At 55.1% G+C, this 15755-nt stretch overlaps 2 protein-coding genes across 2 annotated transcripts; one reads left to right on the top strand and one right to left on the bottom strand.

The window, feature by feature from the left end:
• Positions 1 to 258: 258 nt before the first annotated feature.
• ETH_00026570 (myb-like DNA-binding / high mobility group box domain-containing protein, putative) lies at positions 259 to 8752 on the top strand (the record flags this gene model as incomplete). The annotated part of the gene is made up of 17 exons (XM_013373735.1): positions 259 to 1432; positions 1599 to 1688; positions 1832 to 2793; positions 2959 to 3277; positions 3442 to 3536; positions 3657 to 3747; positions 3995 to 4442; positions 4640 to 6333; positions 6467 to 6727; positions 6832 to 6932; positions 7057 to 7228; positions 7357 to 7432; positions 7527 to 7635; positions 7753 to 7814; positions 7920 to 8097; positions 8268 to 8370; positions 8550 to 8752. 17 exons carry the CDS (start codon positions 259 to 261, stop codon positions 8750 to 8752), a joined length of 6138 nt encoding a protein of 2045 aa, XP_013229189.1.
• Positions 8753 to 9409: 657 nt separating this feature from the next.
• ETH_00026565 (uncharacterized protein) lies at positions 9410 to 13557 on the bottom strand (the record flags this gene model as incomplete). Its single annotated transcript, XM_013373734.1, has 7 exons — positions 9410 to 9466; positions 9729 to 9823; positions 9958 to 10286; positions 10585 to 10743; positions 10907 to 11980; positions 12166 to 12420; positions 12653 to 13557. The coding sequence occupies 7 exons, from the start codon at positions 13555 to 13557 to the stop codon at positions 9410 to 9412; spliced, it is 2874 nt and encodes a 957-aa protein (XP_013229188.1).
• Positions 13558 to 15755: the final 2198 nt, after the last annotated feature.

Here is a 15755-nt window from a genome sequence, read left to right as displayed (position 1 = left end):
CCGTCCGGAACACCGGCTGCTGGTGCACTAGCAGCATCTTCTGTAGGCGCTCTACTGGACTATTGTGGACTGTGCATCTGAGGACAAACAGCAGTGTCTCATATCCATCAGGTGAACGCAGCAGCTGATGCGGCGTGCGCGTAAGGGGGCATCGGGCCACCTTTCACGCCACACCATTGCACTGCTTTTGGCTGCATGCGCTGGCCCGATGACGGGAGACGGACTTAAGCGCATATAGGGGCAGATGGTGACTGCTCAATGACCCCTATAAGCAGCAGCGGCGGCGATACAAACAGCGGCAGTGGCCAGCAGACAATGCAGGAACTGCCGCCATTGCATCTGCTGCAGCCCCCGCACGACCCGCTACTGCTGATGCCTTATGGACAGCAGCAACTCGCTTCTCAGCAACCCCAGCAGCTGCTGCAGACTCACACCTCTGAGGAGCAGCCGCTCGAACAGCAAGACTTTCAGCTGCTTTTGCAACCCCTCTCAGGCTCTGCAACAGAAGAGCAAGACACTCAAGATCACTCGCAGGTGCTGCAGTCTTCGCTTCTGGCTAGTGAGGTACCTCTGCAGCCACCACCGGCCCCCAACAGCAGCAGCAGTAGTAGTAGTAGTGGTAAGGAACTTTGTCATCCTACCGATTTTGTTACTCCCAGCACAGTGTCATGCAGCGGCAACAGCTGCAGTCGCAGCGAAAGCAGCAGCAACAGCAGCAGCAGTAAAGTTCCTCTGTCGTCGCTGTTGCCTGGAGGCAGTGGATGCAACAGCGGGTTCCTCTTGGGTGCTGGAACCACCGATTCAGTGACCTCAACTCCTGTAGCCGCGGTAGGCTCTTCTACCAATGCTGCTGGTGCAACTGCTGGAGCAATATCTGGTGAGGAAGAACACCAGAAGTCGGAGTCACCAGGGTCAGGTGCTGCCGTTCGCGCTAATACGGCACCACCAACAGTAGCGGACACGGAAGCATCTTGCGCTCCTTCAGCTGCAGTGGCAGCCTTCACGCGAGATCTAGCCGCTGCAGTAGATGCCGGCGGAGGAGCAGATGCTGCCGTAGTATCAGGAAGGGACGAAGCCGCACATACAGGTATATCAGCATCCACTTGTGCACAAGCAGGTGCTATTTTAATATCAGCTGGTGCTGCAGCATGCGGAACTGGTACCGCAGCTGACGATGGCAGGACCAGCAACCGCCGCAACCATCGCGGCCGCCGCCGGAAGGGTGGCAGCAGCAAGAACCTCAGCAAACGTGATGGTATCAGTCTTACAAGACGTAACTGCTTGTGCAGTAGTAGCATTCGTTTGCTACCTGCCCGCTTGCTTCCCGTGTCTCTGCTGTATGGAGAGCGGGCTCTCTTAGAGCCACGCATGCATCAGCGACAGTTGGACTATCCGCTGCAGCAGAAGCAGGAGCTGGATGAAGCACCATACGGTGAGTTGCTGCTGCTGCTGCAATCTCATAGGCTGTACTGTATAGTGTTACTTGCACTGCTATAACTGCAGCTGTATCAGCGATCTTTGGCGGAGGAAGGCAACAAGATTACTGCGATGTTGTCAATGGTGCCGTTACTTATGCCTTTGTTCTGCTGTTGCGGCAGTTGATTTTGATGCAACGAGCCGGTTTCCCTTGCATCTTCCAGAGATGGACGCGCCGCTGCTTGCAAATGCGCTGGAGCAGGCTGCAGCAGGTGAGCTCTCGTGATTTAGCTGTCGCTCTTCTTATCAGAATGGTGTCACAAGCCGGCATGCGGGGTCCATAACAGTCCTTTGCAGTAGGACGGGCTGCTGCACGGTTGCCATGTGCCTGTTACTGTACTTGTCGCTTCTTCAGAGGCTACCGCTGCCCACCGAGACATCTTTGTCTGGTTCTCAACGCAAAGGCAATTTCCGACGTTTCAGTTCAACAGTCGTAGAGGTGCTTTTCCTACCAGAATGAATGAAATAGCAACTCCTGAAGATGCAGTTGCTGCAGCAGCTGCAGCAGGTGGTGCCTGTGGAGACGCTAACCAAACCGTTGTCGCTGCATCATGCAGGAGCGCTGATAAAGGCGAGCTGGCAGGTGACGCTGCGGATATACAGAACCCAGCTGAGATAACTGCAACAGCAGACCCATCTGCTGATGGCGCTGCGTCCGGTGACGACCCGGAGTTTTTGGCAGCAGCATCCACCGCTGCTGTTGAGGCGCAAAAGACAAAAGAAGTTATAGAAGCGCTTCCTGTGCTGCGGATTCTGGAGAGTCTACTTTATCGTCATACTCTGCAGCTGGAACGCCATCGGGAGCCGCTGCTGCCGCGACAGAAACGGCAGATGCTGCTGCTGTTGCTGCTTCACGTCATCCGTGTGCGGCCTCAGCTGAGGCCAGCGCTGCTCGACCCCCAGGTGTCTGCTGAGAACAAAGAAAAAGTTCTCTCCCTTCTGCTAGTGGAGGTGCTGCTCGTGGCGGGGGGCCAGATGCAGGAGCAGTGCAAGCAGATTTTCGAAGACGCAAGGGAAGAGGGCAGCAAGTCCATAGCAGCAGAAGCAGCAGAGGGAAGCAAAATGGGAACGCGGGTGCTGCAACTACTGCAGCGCTTGGGAACTCGGGGTGCTGTTGTTCTGGGGGACTCCAGTGTAGCTGCAGCACGCGAGGCGCTGTTGCAGACGGTAACTCATTTATGGGGACAACGGCTGCCTCAACAGCAGCAACAGCAGCAGCAACAGCACCAGGCAGCGCACACGCTGCTGCAGGTGGTGACGCGCTTGGATTCGTTGCCTCCGCATCTGTTGATGCCACTGCCAAAGCAGCTCCTTGCTGTGCGTTTCCCTGTTACCCAGAACTCTTTGTCTGCGTTTATTCTGTGCTTTTCTTCCTTTGTGTATCTATTATACAGTCGACTTCAGCAAAAAAAGCATTAGGAGCGCAGCAAGAAGAACAACAGAATATGTGTTATGCTGCCACATCTGTGCTTGTTGACGCAGCTTCGTGACCAGCCACCCATGCTGCAGCATTTGGGAGTGCAGCTGCTGTTGGCGGAGCGGCAGCCACCGGGTGGTGCTGCTGCTGCCACGAAGTCTGCTGCTGCGACAGACGCGGTGGCAGCAGCTTCTACCGGCGCTGGCAACGTGCAAGCGTCCCTGCCGTCCGCCTCGCCGCAACCACAGCAACCAGTTGCTTCGTCCGGTCCAGGCCCACGCGTTACAGACCTGAAAAGCAACGAACAACATCATCAACCACAGCAGAGTGGTGGCAGCAAAAACAGCACTGATGGACAGCAGTTGAAGAAGCCATCACGGAAAGGTAGGAATGGAGCTAGCTCTGTTGCTATTTTATTCCGTGAATTGAGTCGTAATGCAATTGTCGCGATTGTTGTTTATCTGTGTGCTGCGCCCTGTGTGTCTCTTTGTGACTTTTTGTGTGTTAATTCCTTACGTTGAGTTCTTCGGCAATTCTTGCCGCTGCAGGTGTTGGCATGTCTGGTTGGGCCTTGTTTGCCAAGGAGAAAAGGCTTGAGCTGTTGCAAAATGGACAGCTCACTGGGGAGACGCTGCCAGAGCAGGTGGGGGAACTAATTGCACCCATGTAGTGGCTCCTGGTGACGCTTCTGCTTTAGTTTTGTGACTGATTCTTGTGAAAGGCATGAATTTTGGGCCATGTCAGCTGTTTGGCACTCATGCAGACGAGCTGCGTTGCGAAGTTCTGGCACGCCCTTTCGAAGGACGGGAAGGAAGCATGGGGCCGCCGTGCCGAGCAGCTCAACAGACTTGCGGGTGAGCGGCTGCTGCGGTATCTTCCCTTGCCACAGCAGTCAGTACTGCTACCGGGAGTGCTGCTTCTCTTAGTTTATTTGCAATTCTTCGTCTGCCTCCATTGCCGCCTCTTTTTGTGTTGTTACCCAGCTTTTTGTTCGGCTGCTGCTGTTCGTCCATGCTACGGGCGCTGCTGCGGTGTGCGTAATCGAAGGTTACAGTAGCGGCATTTTCACATTTTTGGTGCGTTTCATTTCTTCTGCTGCAGCAGGGGAGCGGGGCAAGGAGGTTGAAAAAAAGCCGCAGCAGCATCATCAGCAGCCTGGTGAATCCCCTGCAGTTTCAGCAACCAGTGCGCAGGCAACACCACAGCAGAGCACACTTCAAAAGATTGCCCAAAAACAGCAACAGCGGTCAACACCTGTAGGCGCTGGTGGAGCTGAGGAGGCATCGCAGCAACCAGCGCAGCAGACACCACAGCCGTCACAGCAGCAGCAGCAGCAACAGCAGCTGCTGGGGTCTATCGCAAAGAAGAGCCCGCTCACAGGGACGCCCCCAAGAAAGCGGAAGAGAGGAGGACCAGGAGACAAGACAGGGGGCCACAGAGGGTACACAGCGTTCACCTTGTTTGCGCGCGAGACGCGCATGAACTGTAAGGAGCTTGGCATCGACTGTGGGGCCTCTCTCAGTGAACAGAACACATTTATTGGGGACAGGTGGGTTGAGCCGCACTTGTGTAGATACACAAATAACGTTAGTGGCGAAAAGCAACCAGGTAGAGGAACAGAGGCGAGTATGGTGCTAACACAAACGAAAGGAGAGAAGCAATGCCAGTGTGGGACAGGAATAAGTGGGCACGCACAGAGGACGAAGTACTTTTCTTTTCGTTATTTCTCCTGCGGCGCCTGCACAGGTGGCGTCAGTTGTCAGCGGAGGAGAAGAGAAGCTTTCAATCGCGAGCCCGCGCAGCAAATGAAGCGTGGAAGAAGCAGCAGTTGGAGCAGGGGCAGCAACAGCAACAGCAGCAGCAGACGCAGCAAAAAAACAAGCAGAACCCACGTCCACAAGTTACTCCACCGGTTGCTGTGCAGCACCAGCAACCGCAGGTACAACCACAGAAGCAGCAACAGCAGCGTTTCTGCCAGGCTCCGCGGATTAATAGGCTACAGACCCCGGCGCAGCATCAGCAACAGCAGGGTGCTGTTTCCCCCCAACAGCTACAGGTAGCACCAGCGCAGCCACAGCATCAGAGTGCGCAGGTGCAACCGCAACTGCAGCAGCAGCAAGTTTTGCAGCAGTCATCGCAGGTGCTGTTACAGGGCTTACCACCTGGCCAGCACCAGCGGCCCCCACAGCAGCAGCAGCAGCAGCAGTGGCTGATGCATTCCACCAACTCTCCTACAGGAGTGCTACGGAGCTGTCTGCCACCGGATGGCACAGCTGCTTCCAATGCGTTGCCTGGTGTTTGTGGCCCTGTGGTCCCGGCGTTGCAGCAACACCCCCAGCAGCAGCCCCTACTGCTACCGCAGCACTTGCAAACGCACAATATGGTCAGCCCAGAAGTGGGGTGGCAGCAGCCTCATGGACTGCAACCGACTCCACCACATCGACAAGAGTCAGGTCAACTGCAACTTCTGATGCAGCAGCCGCAGCAACACCAGACTGCCACATCTCGTCCGTTACGCGCTTCCCACTCGCCCGCTGCTGCTGCATTTTCTGCTGCAGCACGGCAGTTGAATAGGGAGGTCGAGCTCAATTCAGACATCCCAGTCGCTTCCCCACAACAGCAGCCTTACTTGCCTTCACTGCAGCAGCAACACCAGCAGCTGCACGTAAGCATATCCTCTGGAGTTCCTCAGCACTGGTCTTCGACAGATGCAGCCGCGCCATCGCCGGCCCCCCCTTCTTTTGCTTCTGTGCAGCAGCATGGTGCTTCCCCAGGAAGGTTATCTAAAACTAGGCGTCCCCACGATTCGCCTGCTAGCCGTGCTTTTGCAGCAGCAGCTGCGCGGTCAGAGGGCCACACGGTCAGTGACACCGAGAGTGATGCTGGAAGCGCAACAGAAGGAGAGCAAAGGCGCGACCGTGAATTGCTCGTTGGTGCAGCGTCTAATAATGAGGCCTGCAGGAGTGGCCGCAACAGCAGCGGCAGCGTCATGGGCGGTGAACCCTCTATGACTGAAATTGCTGCTGCTGCCATCACTGCGGCAGACGAGGCGGAAGCTGCAGCGGCTGCAGCTGCTAGGCAGATTTTTAGTGCAGCTTCGGAAGATGATGACGTATGGGAGCTCCAGAAGCGGCAGCATGAGCAGACAATGCAGCAGCAGCAGGAAGTAATTGCCCAGATACGGCAGCAGCAGGTGCGCTTGCATTTGGAAGCTGAGAAGGGCACAAAAGATAGCAACAGCGGAAGCAAAGGCACTGAGCAGGCTCGGCTTCGTCGTCCTCGAGCCTTAACTGCAGCAAAGCAAACAGCAGCTCGCAGATCCCGAGTACAGCGTGATTGTGAAGGTAGCAGCAGCAGAGAGACAAGCATCAGCGGCAATAACAGCGGCAGCAGCAGCAGCACTGAAAGAAGTCGAAGCAGCGAGGGCAGCAGTCACAGCGGTGAGTCAGGGAAGTGTTGAGGTCAAGCCTCTGACGCTCTGTCAGGGGCTTTCCTTGTTCTAGAGCCTTGCGTGTGGTTTCATGCGCCTTTGTGTTGACTACTAAATCATTCTAACTGCGATGCTTGCCGCAGGTGAAAGCAGCGACGAGGAATTTTCCCCCACTCGAGGGCTACACAGCACTTGTAAGCGCCTGCGTAAAGGAGCTCCCGCTACAGTTGAGAAGCATCGTGGAAGGGGCGTCGCTACATTGAAAGGCCGGAACAATACAGCGACGCAGCGGAAACCTCGCACAGTTAGACGTAACCGCGACCACCGGAGCTCAACCCCGTCTACTGTTGCGACGAATGTTTCAGAGGCAGACTCCGCAGTTCAGGAGGCAGGCGCTGGGAAGAGTACGCTGTTGCTGCTTCTGCTGCTCTTGCTGCTGCCGCAGCTCTTGTTGCCTTGGTTCCGCTACTGAATTTATGTATGGTCTGTGGCGCTGGTGCCTCTACAGAGCCAGTCACGCTTTGGGACCTTGTGAAGCGGAATCTTCGCAGGAAGACTGCAGCAGGTGCAGCGGCTAGACGGAGCGCAGGCACTGGGATAGCAACAGGCGTGAGCTGCAACCCTTCATGTGCAGACTATCCTTTTCATCGCTCCTGGAGGACACCTCTCAAACATGCATGTCGGGTCTTATTGCTGTTTTGTGTCAGTCGCTCTGTAACTTCCTACGATGCAGACAGTGGAATCCCCGGTTGATCATACGGAGGATCCGTTCGCGTTGCTTTTAACCCCTAGCCCGCAGCAGCACCAGCTGAAACAGCAGAAACAAGTCGCGGGTTTGGTGTCGACTACAAATGGAGATGGGTCGGATCTTCAGGGTCTCTTCGAGGCTCCTGCTGGCGACAGCGGTGCGGTGTTTTAGGCCCCTGATCCTTGCTCCTTTTGTGGCATGCTCTGTCATCATCAACTGCCTGCTCGGTCTCGCTTTCGGCTCTAAAGATACCTACAACCTGCTGCTGCTGCACGTGATTTGCAGGTGTAGATTCATTGCGCCTGGACTCCGACGGTAACTTGGTGGTTGCAGATGGGCCCAAAGAGGTATTCTGCTGCAGGTAAGTCACATTGCGAGGGCCACAGCCGATACAGCAGCAGCAGCAACAGCAGCAGCGTTGATATGCGTAAAAGCTGTTCTGCGGGGCTGTACAGATGTCTGGGCATGTCGGGTCTGCTGGGAGGAGGCTGCATGTGCACGAGCGGGCAGCAGAGACGTGTTCTTGAAGAAGACTTGACTTCTAGAGGAGCGTTTGTGCTACAGGTTGGTCTTCGTCGCTGTGGAAGTCTTGCTTCTGCCGCGAGGCGGAGCTGCGATCTGCTGTTGTGGTGTAGTGATTGTGCTTGTATTATTCTAATCCATGTGCATTTGCTACTGCAGCCATACGAAGGAGCATACAAGAAAACAAAGGGAAAGCGCTGGACCGAGGAGGAAACCCGCAAGTGAGCGGGAGCCCTATGGTCTGCTGCAGCAGGGAGTGGACAGTAACAGCAGTGGCCTCTCGTGATTGTCAGTGATTGCCATGTTTGGCCGTACTGCGTTTGCAGGTTCTATGAGTGTCTGTCCTCATGCGGGACGGACTTGCTCCTGATAAGAACGATGATGCCAGGCGTGACAGATGGCCAACTAAAGCGCAAGCTCAAAAGGGAAGAAAAGAAGAATGCAGCGCTTGTGGAGGCCGCACTGTCGAGAAAGCGTTCACTTTCACTCCAGGCTTACGAACAGGTGTTTCTTCTTCCCTAAGCTCAGCGGATCCATACTCAATGTATCCATACTCAGGTTACGGCTACAGCAGGAGCGCCAACAAAGCTGCAGCAGTACGCAGGTATACTGTCACGCTTCAGAATCGTTTCTTGCGGACTGGTATGCTCTTTCGGTGTGCGACGTCACTGCAGCTCCATGGGACTATACGCCGGGAGCTGCACTGTCAGCCATTGAACGACTCTGATGAGGAGCCCCCACCAAGGGCTTTGAGCGCACTGGCCCTTCCGGCCCGGGGTAAACTTCACCACAGCAGCTTACTTGTGGCGAGTTCAGTTGCGCACACCCCCTCCTGCCTCGTGACCGACGGAGGACTTGCGTTGTCCCTGCTTGTACTACTGCAGCACGATGGCGTAGTAGTGTAAGCCTTCGCAGACTGCTCCTACATCCTCACTCAATCTGGTGTGCTGTGACAGCTGCAGTAACTGCCCCGGCATCGAACGGCAGCAGTGGTTTGCTGACGCTTTTCGGAGACGACTCAGCCATGGATGCCATCATGGCTCCAGGGAACTCAGGGGAGCCCGCAGACTTGACTGAAGGGCTTGCAGGAGGGACAGTAAGGGATACTTCCGATGCTCTGGACACTTCTCTTATGGCCCTGTTGGGGGGGCCTTTCTAACCGGGTAATCTAACCCAAATTGTCGCCGCTCAAGACAATGGGTTCCCGGCATTCAACTGAGGACTCTCTGGGGCCAACCTCTGCCGCGGCCTCTCATCCACACGTGCTGTCGCAGCAGATAGCGCAGGTACTACCCATGCAGTGAATATGTCAACTTCGTAGAGATCAACTGGCTAGCAAGCTAACAGTCAAGTTAGCTTCAATTACTAAGTAGTCCCATGCCCCAATTTTAGTTGGCATGCGTATCAGCAGATTGAGTGTACGACTGCAAGATCGGCAGCTCCTGTTGAAAGGAAGCTAGTCGTCGCTGCGTCTAGCGAGGTTTGCGTTTGCGCTAGTTGCGCACGCTACCCTTGCACTCAGTAATGGCTAGAGGGCAAACCACTTGCTCAAAAGTAGGGAGACCCGGTATCTCAGGCCTCAAAATGGCCCTTCTCGCTGGAAGGGGTCGCTCCACGAGCTCAGAAGCCCCTCCTTTGCAAAAACAACTCCCGCTCAGCAGCACCAAGGCAACTCCGTTCTTATGTCGCAAACCAGGCAACACAGCGACCAGCGACATGGCAGGGTAACTTGCTAGCCAAACGTCGAAGGGGTTAGCGGTATAATCACGAGGCTAGCTGAGGCTTATGCGCTGGAACGGGGGGACGGGTTCAGTGACTACTGGGTTGCGTCCGTGGTTTCGGGGGGATCATTTAGCCGAGAAAAGCGATGAAGCTGAACGCATATAAAAGGGGCAGTGGTGGCATCTACACAAAACCAACCAACGGCCAAGTTGACCCCGTATGTCATGAACGTCTTTCGTCACATGACGCGTATTTTCCGGTGCTAGCCAACGCTCTGCTGCTGGAAAGTAACAGTGGCAACCGCCCTTTACTGGCATTAACGGTCCTACAAGGAGCAGCAAGTTCCTCACTGCCACATATATATGAGCTCTCAACCACACTTCCGTCATGCTTACCGCTTCCGTCGTGCTTACCTCTCCCTTGAACCAATCCGCTCGGCTCCGCTCAAACCGAGCCCTCAGTGCTGCCACGGAGGTGATCTCTCTTTCCGGACCTCGCTGTTCCTTCCCTAAACAAAACATCGCAGACTCACGCAACACCGAGCGAGGCATTACAGTGGAACAGGCAGCTCCAGATAGCCGCCGTTTCTCTTCACTTGCTTGCAAGCATGCAGCTGCTTCAGCTGCGATGAAGAGGCCTGACCCATGTAATCCGTCCCCACGGGACCAAAAGAGTCGCTGGCGGTGTGCACTTGATGATTCTGGCAGTCCCCTCGCTGGCCTCGTGTTGGCTTCCCTTGCCGCTGTAACTGCCTGTGCCTCCAGGCATCTTCTGGTGCTTTTGAAGCGCTCCGGCTGCTACACTGGCTGATGGTCTCTGGGGTTGTTGCCGTCCTGTCCGCAGCACTTGACAGTCGCCCCTGCTGCTTGCCCTTGGCCGCACAACTCTTCATCCAGTCAAGCCGAGCTCGAATCCGTCGTGCTGTTGCCTCGTCCCTGTTTCCGTCTTCTCCCGCAGGCAATAAGCCCGTCCTACAACAACAATGCCAGCATCAGGACACGAGAAAAACAAGCGTGCGCAGGGGATACCGAAGGTGCATACGACTGAACAAAATCCGACTGCGCACTCCGCTACAGGCGAGAGCAGGCGAAGAGGCAACGCCTCACAGATGAACTGCAATACCAGCAGCAAAGTGCTATGCCGTCGCTGCTGCTTCTGCAGCAAAATCAGAAAGGTTGCTTGCCGACGCAGATGCAGACAAACGAACTGCAAGCAGCAACGGTATCACCAACAGTAACATAAGCAGCTGCAGCAGAAGTATGAGCCTACTTCCTGAGGCGGACAGCCTTGTAAGGGTTGGGCCTCTGCTCATCTGCGTCAGCGTCAACTTGCATCAGCCACTCCGGGAAGTCAGAGAGTCCCATTCTCAGTTGTCGTGCCTCCAAAGCCTCAGGATCTTCTTCCCTACCACGCATTGTCAGCTGTCGCCTGCAGCAACAGCAAAGCAGGCCAGCAGCAGCAAATGAAACGGCTGCGGAGTAGTGAGAATGTAAGCTACCTGCGGAGACGCAACGACAGGAGCTTCAGTAACACGCAGAGCACCCGCGCCAGTAGCACCAAAACTACCAGCACCTGTAGCTCCTATGCGCACGAGCTTAGCGTCGGTTGTTCGCTGTGAAGTTCGTCGGATTCCAGCTCCTCCAACGGGCTGCATACGGCTTCTCCTGTTGCGGCTGCTGCTGCTTTTGCTCCAAAGACACCAAGCTGCGCTTTTTTGGGGGCTGCCGCCTTGTCATCCACCCCAACGGTACGCAGACACTCCTCTAGAGACCCAACCCTTACTTCTTTTTCTGGTGGCCCTCCCGAAGCTGGGGCTGCCACTGCTTCTGCTTCTCGCGTGTCTTCTTCTGCTCCTTCTGCTGCTTGCTCTAGCGTTCCTTCACACCTATCGTCTGCTGACGAAGCCTCAGCAGCAGGAATCGGCTCAGTCTCTCGTCCTCGAGATCCCCTTGCTGCTGATGCTTCTCCTACCGTAAAGCGTGCGTCACATGTTGCCATTTCCACAGCTGCCCCTGCTTTCGCTGCTGCATCGCCTGCGGCTTTCCTTGTCACCTCTCCTGCAATGCCCCATGGCACGTGCACTTCTTCTAATACTTCTGCTGCTGCATCCACTGCCGCTCCGACTAGTGCTAAATCGGCTTCCCCTGCAGCACTGACACGCTTTCCTGCACGTGGATTGCGTGAGGCTGCATCATCTGTTGTCAAGTCCCTCACATTTTCCGCTGATGCTACATCTGCCACTTCTACCCCCGCAGCCGCTTCTGTTTCTGTTTCCGCAACTGATGTAGCTTCGGCTGGTGCCGTTTCCTGTACTGCCTCTAGTTCGCCGGCTCCGGTTGAGAATTTGCCACGGGCAAGACAGATGTCATCGCATTCATCGTACGCGTCTGACGAAGCACAAGCGGCAGTATCTGCTGGAGCCGCAGCTCCTCCCTGTCCAGATATGCCTAACGTTGAAGCGTTACCACGTGACTCTGCCGTCGCCGAAACATCTCCAAGATCTCCCTCTGCGTCTGCGTCATCATCTGCAGCAGCTGCCGCACAACTGCGAGAAGCTCCACGACCTGCCGCTTCAGGACCATATCCAGCGGTCTCTTCGGGGCTTGTTCTGCTGTCAATACCTGGTGGGTCATCCTTTGCTTTTGCAGCATCGAGGCTGGATGGACTACAGCAGCAGCAGCAGCAGCAGCAGCAACAGCAGCAGGGATACATGCCAGTCCCAGCCGCGGAAAACACGTGCCGCAGCAGAGGCAACGAGACCAGCACATGCACGCGACGTGGCTCTGCATGCTCACTTTCTGTGGACAAAAGAAAACGCTAGATTCGCTGTAGCCAATGGCGGTCACTTACCTGGGGATCACCTTCGCAAATCGCTCAACGATATCTTCGAAGGCAAATATGTATGGACACGGCCCAGCGCCACCACCTCCCGCCACAGCAGCCGTTGTGTCAGCTGGTGCGGCTTTAGCTGACAAGCCCACAAGAGCGTCAAATTCAGTGCTCTCTGTATTTAGAGGCAATACCGACTTCAAAGGAGAAGAATGGTTAACGAGAGTTAGGATGCCTGCCTCTAAGCTGCGATGCCTGCCTGACCACTCAAGGCCCCTGCGCCGGCACCCCAGAGCACGCACAGTCTCAAGCCATATCTCGAAGCCTCTCCAACAGAAGGTGTCACGCAGCGCATGGCATTCTGCAAAACACCTAGCAGTTGTCCCTAGTCAGCTGTGGCCTGTGCAGGCCTTCGCAGTACTAGAACATAAGGACACAAGAGAGCTCTGTAGTCCATGCATGTGCATGCGCCAGGCGACTGGGACTAAAGGCGGCGTGTTGCTCTCACCAAGATAGAAACGGCTGCAGCGCCCTGTGCCCTTCGTCAACCTCCAATGGCAAGTCCGACATCAGCGCGTCCTCGCCCACCAGAATTCGGCTGTCTACAGACGGTCCACGGCCCCTAGAAGAGGCGCCTGCTGCTGGAGGGCTCCCAGCCATGGTTGATCCTGTTGAAGAAATAGAGAGAGACAACAAATTTGCTGTCAGCCGCTTCAACTTCGAGGCCTGGCGACGCACAGCCCGACCCACAGAAGACTCGTTCCTGGTGCCGTTCCTGTTGCTACTGCCGCTGGTTGCAGCTGCTGCAGCTAGGCCGTGCTGCAGCAGCTGTAGCTCGCGCCTCAGGGCACAAGGAGATTGCGCTGCGGTGGTGGCACGGATTGCTTCTCCAAATGACGCCACTGGCTTTGCTCCCTTGTAGTACTCAGCACGTCCCGGCCACGGCACGAAGGCAGTAAATGCTTCCTGCTGCTGCACTACCGCCGTTTGCTGCTGCGTGTGATGCAACTGTTGCTGTTGTTTCGGAGAGTGCTCGGGTTCTTTCTGCTGCTGTTTCCCGTGTTGTTCTCCAAACTCATCAGAAGATAACGCACCTGTTTGTCCATCTGCGCAAGCTTGGCAACCCTCAGCAGCACGCCACCGGTTGCTATGGTTGTTGTTTCTGTTGCTGCCGCTGGTACTTCTGACTGGGATGCTGGCGCAGTTGGTGCTGTGGAGAGCATTAGGTTCCTCGAGACCGTCTTGTTTCCCAGATGTTATGTGTATTTCTTGCGACGTGTACTTCTGATGCAGTTGCTGCTTCTGTTGATGCCGCTGAGGTTGCCTTTCCAGTAGCTGTTGTTGCCCAAGGCTGCAAGCATCCAAGGAGACCTGAAGGGTCTGCGGCGCCAGAGCTCCCCCTCCCTGCAGCATCGCCAGGGGTCAGTAAACGCAAGAGTTCCACAGCCCTCACAGAGCAACCTGACCGCATCAGTCGCCGTGGCAGCTGTTGCTGCTGTGGCTTCGTGAGGGCCGATTTTATAGGTGCAGCACAAGTACGCTGCACCAGACCAACAAAGTGCTTCGAAGTATATCCTGCTACATCACTATTTATACTTTATGCTGTCATGTCACCACAAATGCGTTTCTGTCCACGTCCTGTTGTGGGGACCTATGGCATAAGCTGCCTGTACCCTCGCTGCTCGTGGCAGCGTGAGCTTTCCCCGAAAACCGCCGGCGAGTGGCAAATGCGCGTGACAGATTCACGCGACCGCCTCTGTCCCATGAGATGCTTCTAGTCTATTGCCATCAACAACCTACCCTTCCCGCCAATATGCCGTTGACGGCAGCCCTCCGATGCTATTTCTGGTGTTACAGCCTCCAGTCCCATTGCTTCTGTCGTGATAATTAAAGCGATTAGATGTGACTTGCTTTTCGAGGTGACAAATGCTTGCGTTGCAGACGCTGAGCATGGCATGAAAAGCAGTGCGGCAGCACCTGCGGCACCACTCGGTAGTTTTCTATAGCTACAACAGTTCGTTTAGCTTGCTGAACGACATGTAAAACAGTTGTCCACAATACCCTACAAAAAACCAGCCAGAGGACGCAATATTCACAGATGAAACGGCTGGCAGGAAACAGCCCCGTGTTGCTGTACCTGGAAGAGCCTGAACAAGGGGCAATCGAGCCCACAGAGCTTTAAAATCTCAAAGCAGCAGCTTTTACACCCAGCAGCTTTTACACCCATTATTAACTCTAAGCCTGTACGTGCCGCTTGTGTGGCTTGTTTCAGCGATGCAGCCCCTTGAGCGAGGCCTTTCCCGTGGGCCTCTTGCGTGCAAGCAACTCACACAACTCCAGCGTGTCTACGTAGTTCTTGACATCGCTGCAATCGACTATTCCAGCCCTTTTAGTCCCTGAAAGTAACTGCTGCTCGTCGACACCGAAATACATTAGACTATTGCGACGGGTGAATATTTGTCACTTTTGCACATTCCAGCCTGTCATTAGACGAAGTGTCTCCAGTTTAAGCTTCCACCTGCATAGGCGTGGTAGGCTAAGGCCCCCATAAGCTTCTACAGCTAAAACAGTGGCAGTAACGCGCCTAGGCGCTACTGCAACACAGCACAATCAGGGCTGCGATGGAGCTGGGCTTACCAGAGGAGTTGACTTTTTCCGGCTCTTGCTGGTGTTAGGAAAGATTAGCAAAGACCCCACTAATGTACACCAACTTTCTTTGTAAGGGTACAAATAGGTGGGGGTCTTCACCCCCACCTAATTGTACGCTTACAAAGGCCATTTGGTCAGAAAAGAAGCGGGGCTGCCGTGCCTCTGGGCATCGCGGCATCAAAGTCTAGGTCGAAGGCAAGAAACCAAATCAACGATCACTGAATAAGCTGCATGCCTGCGCATGCTGAGTTTGCGACTCACGAGTAGGTGGCGCGACGCCTGCCATATGGACAAATGCTGCACCGGTGCTGCTTGGGCCCTGGGCCAAAGCGAAAGCATACAGTCTTAAACTGTTCCTTTGTCAAGCAGTTATGCAAGCAAAACCGTACAAAAGTTCATACCCTATAAGACGAAGGCACCAGGGTGCCAGCGGCATTTGAAAACACCACCGAACATCTTTATCTGCGCGTGCCCTTAGAAAGTATGATACGCTTCCCAAGAGCCGTCGTGAGCCGCCGCGGAACTGCTGTTCGTCGGGAGCGCTGGGCTGGAGATGCTGGACATTCTGCAGCACAGTGTTTGCACTCGCACCTGACTCACTATTTTTGCAAATGCTGGTACTGCCGACTGAGGCCAATGCCTGAGGTATGCTTAATTCTTGCAACTTGGGACAACATTTGGTTGAGCTGGTATGGGAGAGGTACATGTAAAATGAAAATTTCAAGTCTTCCACATTTTTCCCCAGGTGATTGCTTTTCCTAGAGTGCTGCTAATGGGTGGACCCACTACGCTACAGAGATGGATGGAGCCATAACATATGGAGATAAGCAAGGGAAGTTCCACTGGTTATCATTGTGGGAAGTCGCGTTGACGTGTTGGACGTTGCGTGCAGTGGGTCTGGTTTTGGTCGCAGTAAAGGATATGCTTATGGCACGACACAAGCGTGCAGTACCTGGAACTTT

The sequence above is a fragment of the Eimeria tenella genome, genomic scaffold, assembly GCF_000499545.2.
Source record: "Eimeria tenella Houghton genomic scaffold, Eth_scaff17, whole genome shotgun sequence".
Classification (NCBI taxonomy): domain Eukaryota; phylum Apicomplexa; class Conoidasida; order Eucoccidiorida; family Eimeriidae; genus Eimeria; species Eimeria tenella.
Note: the sequence above shows the minus strand (reverse complement) of the source record. Positions and strands in the feature narration are given on the sequence as shown.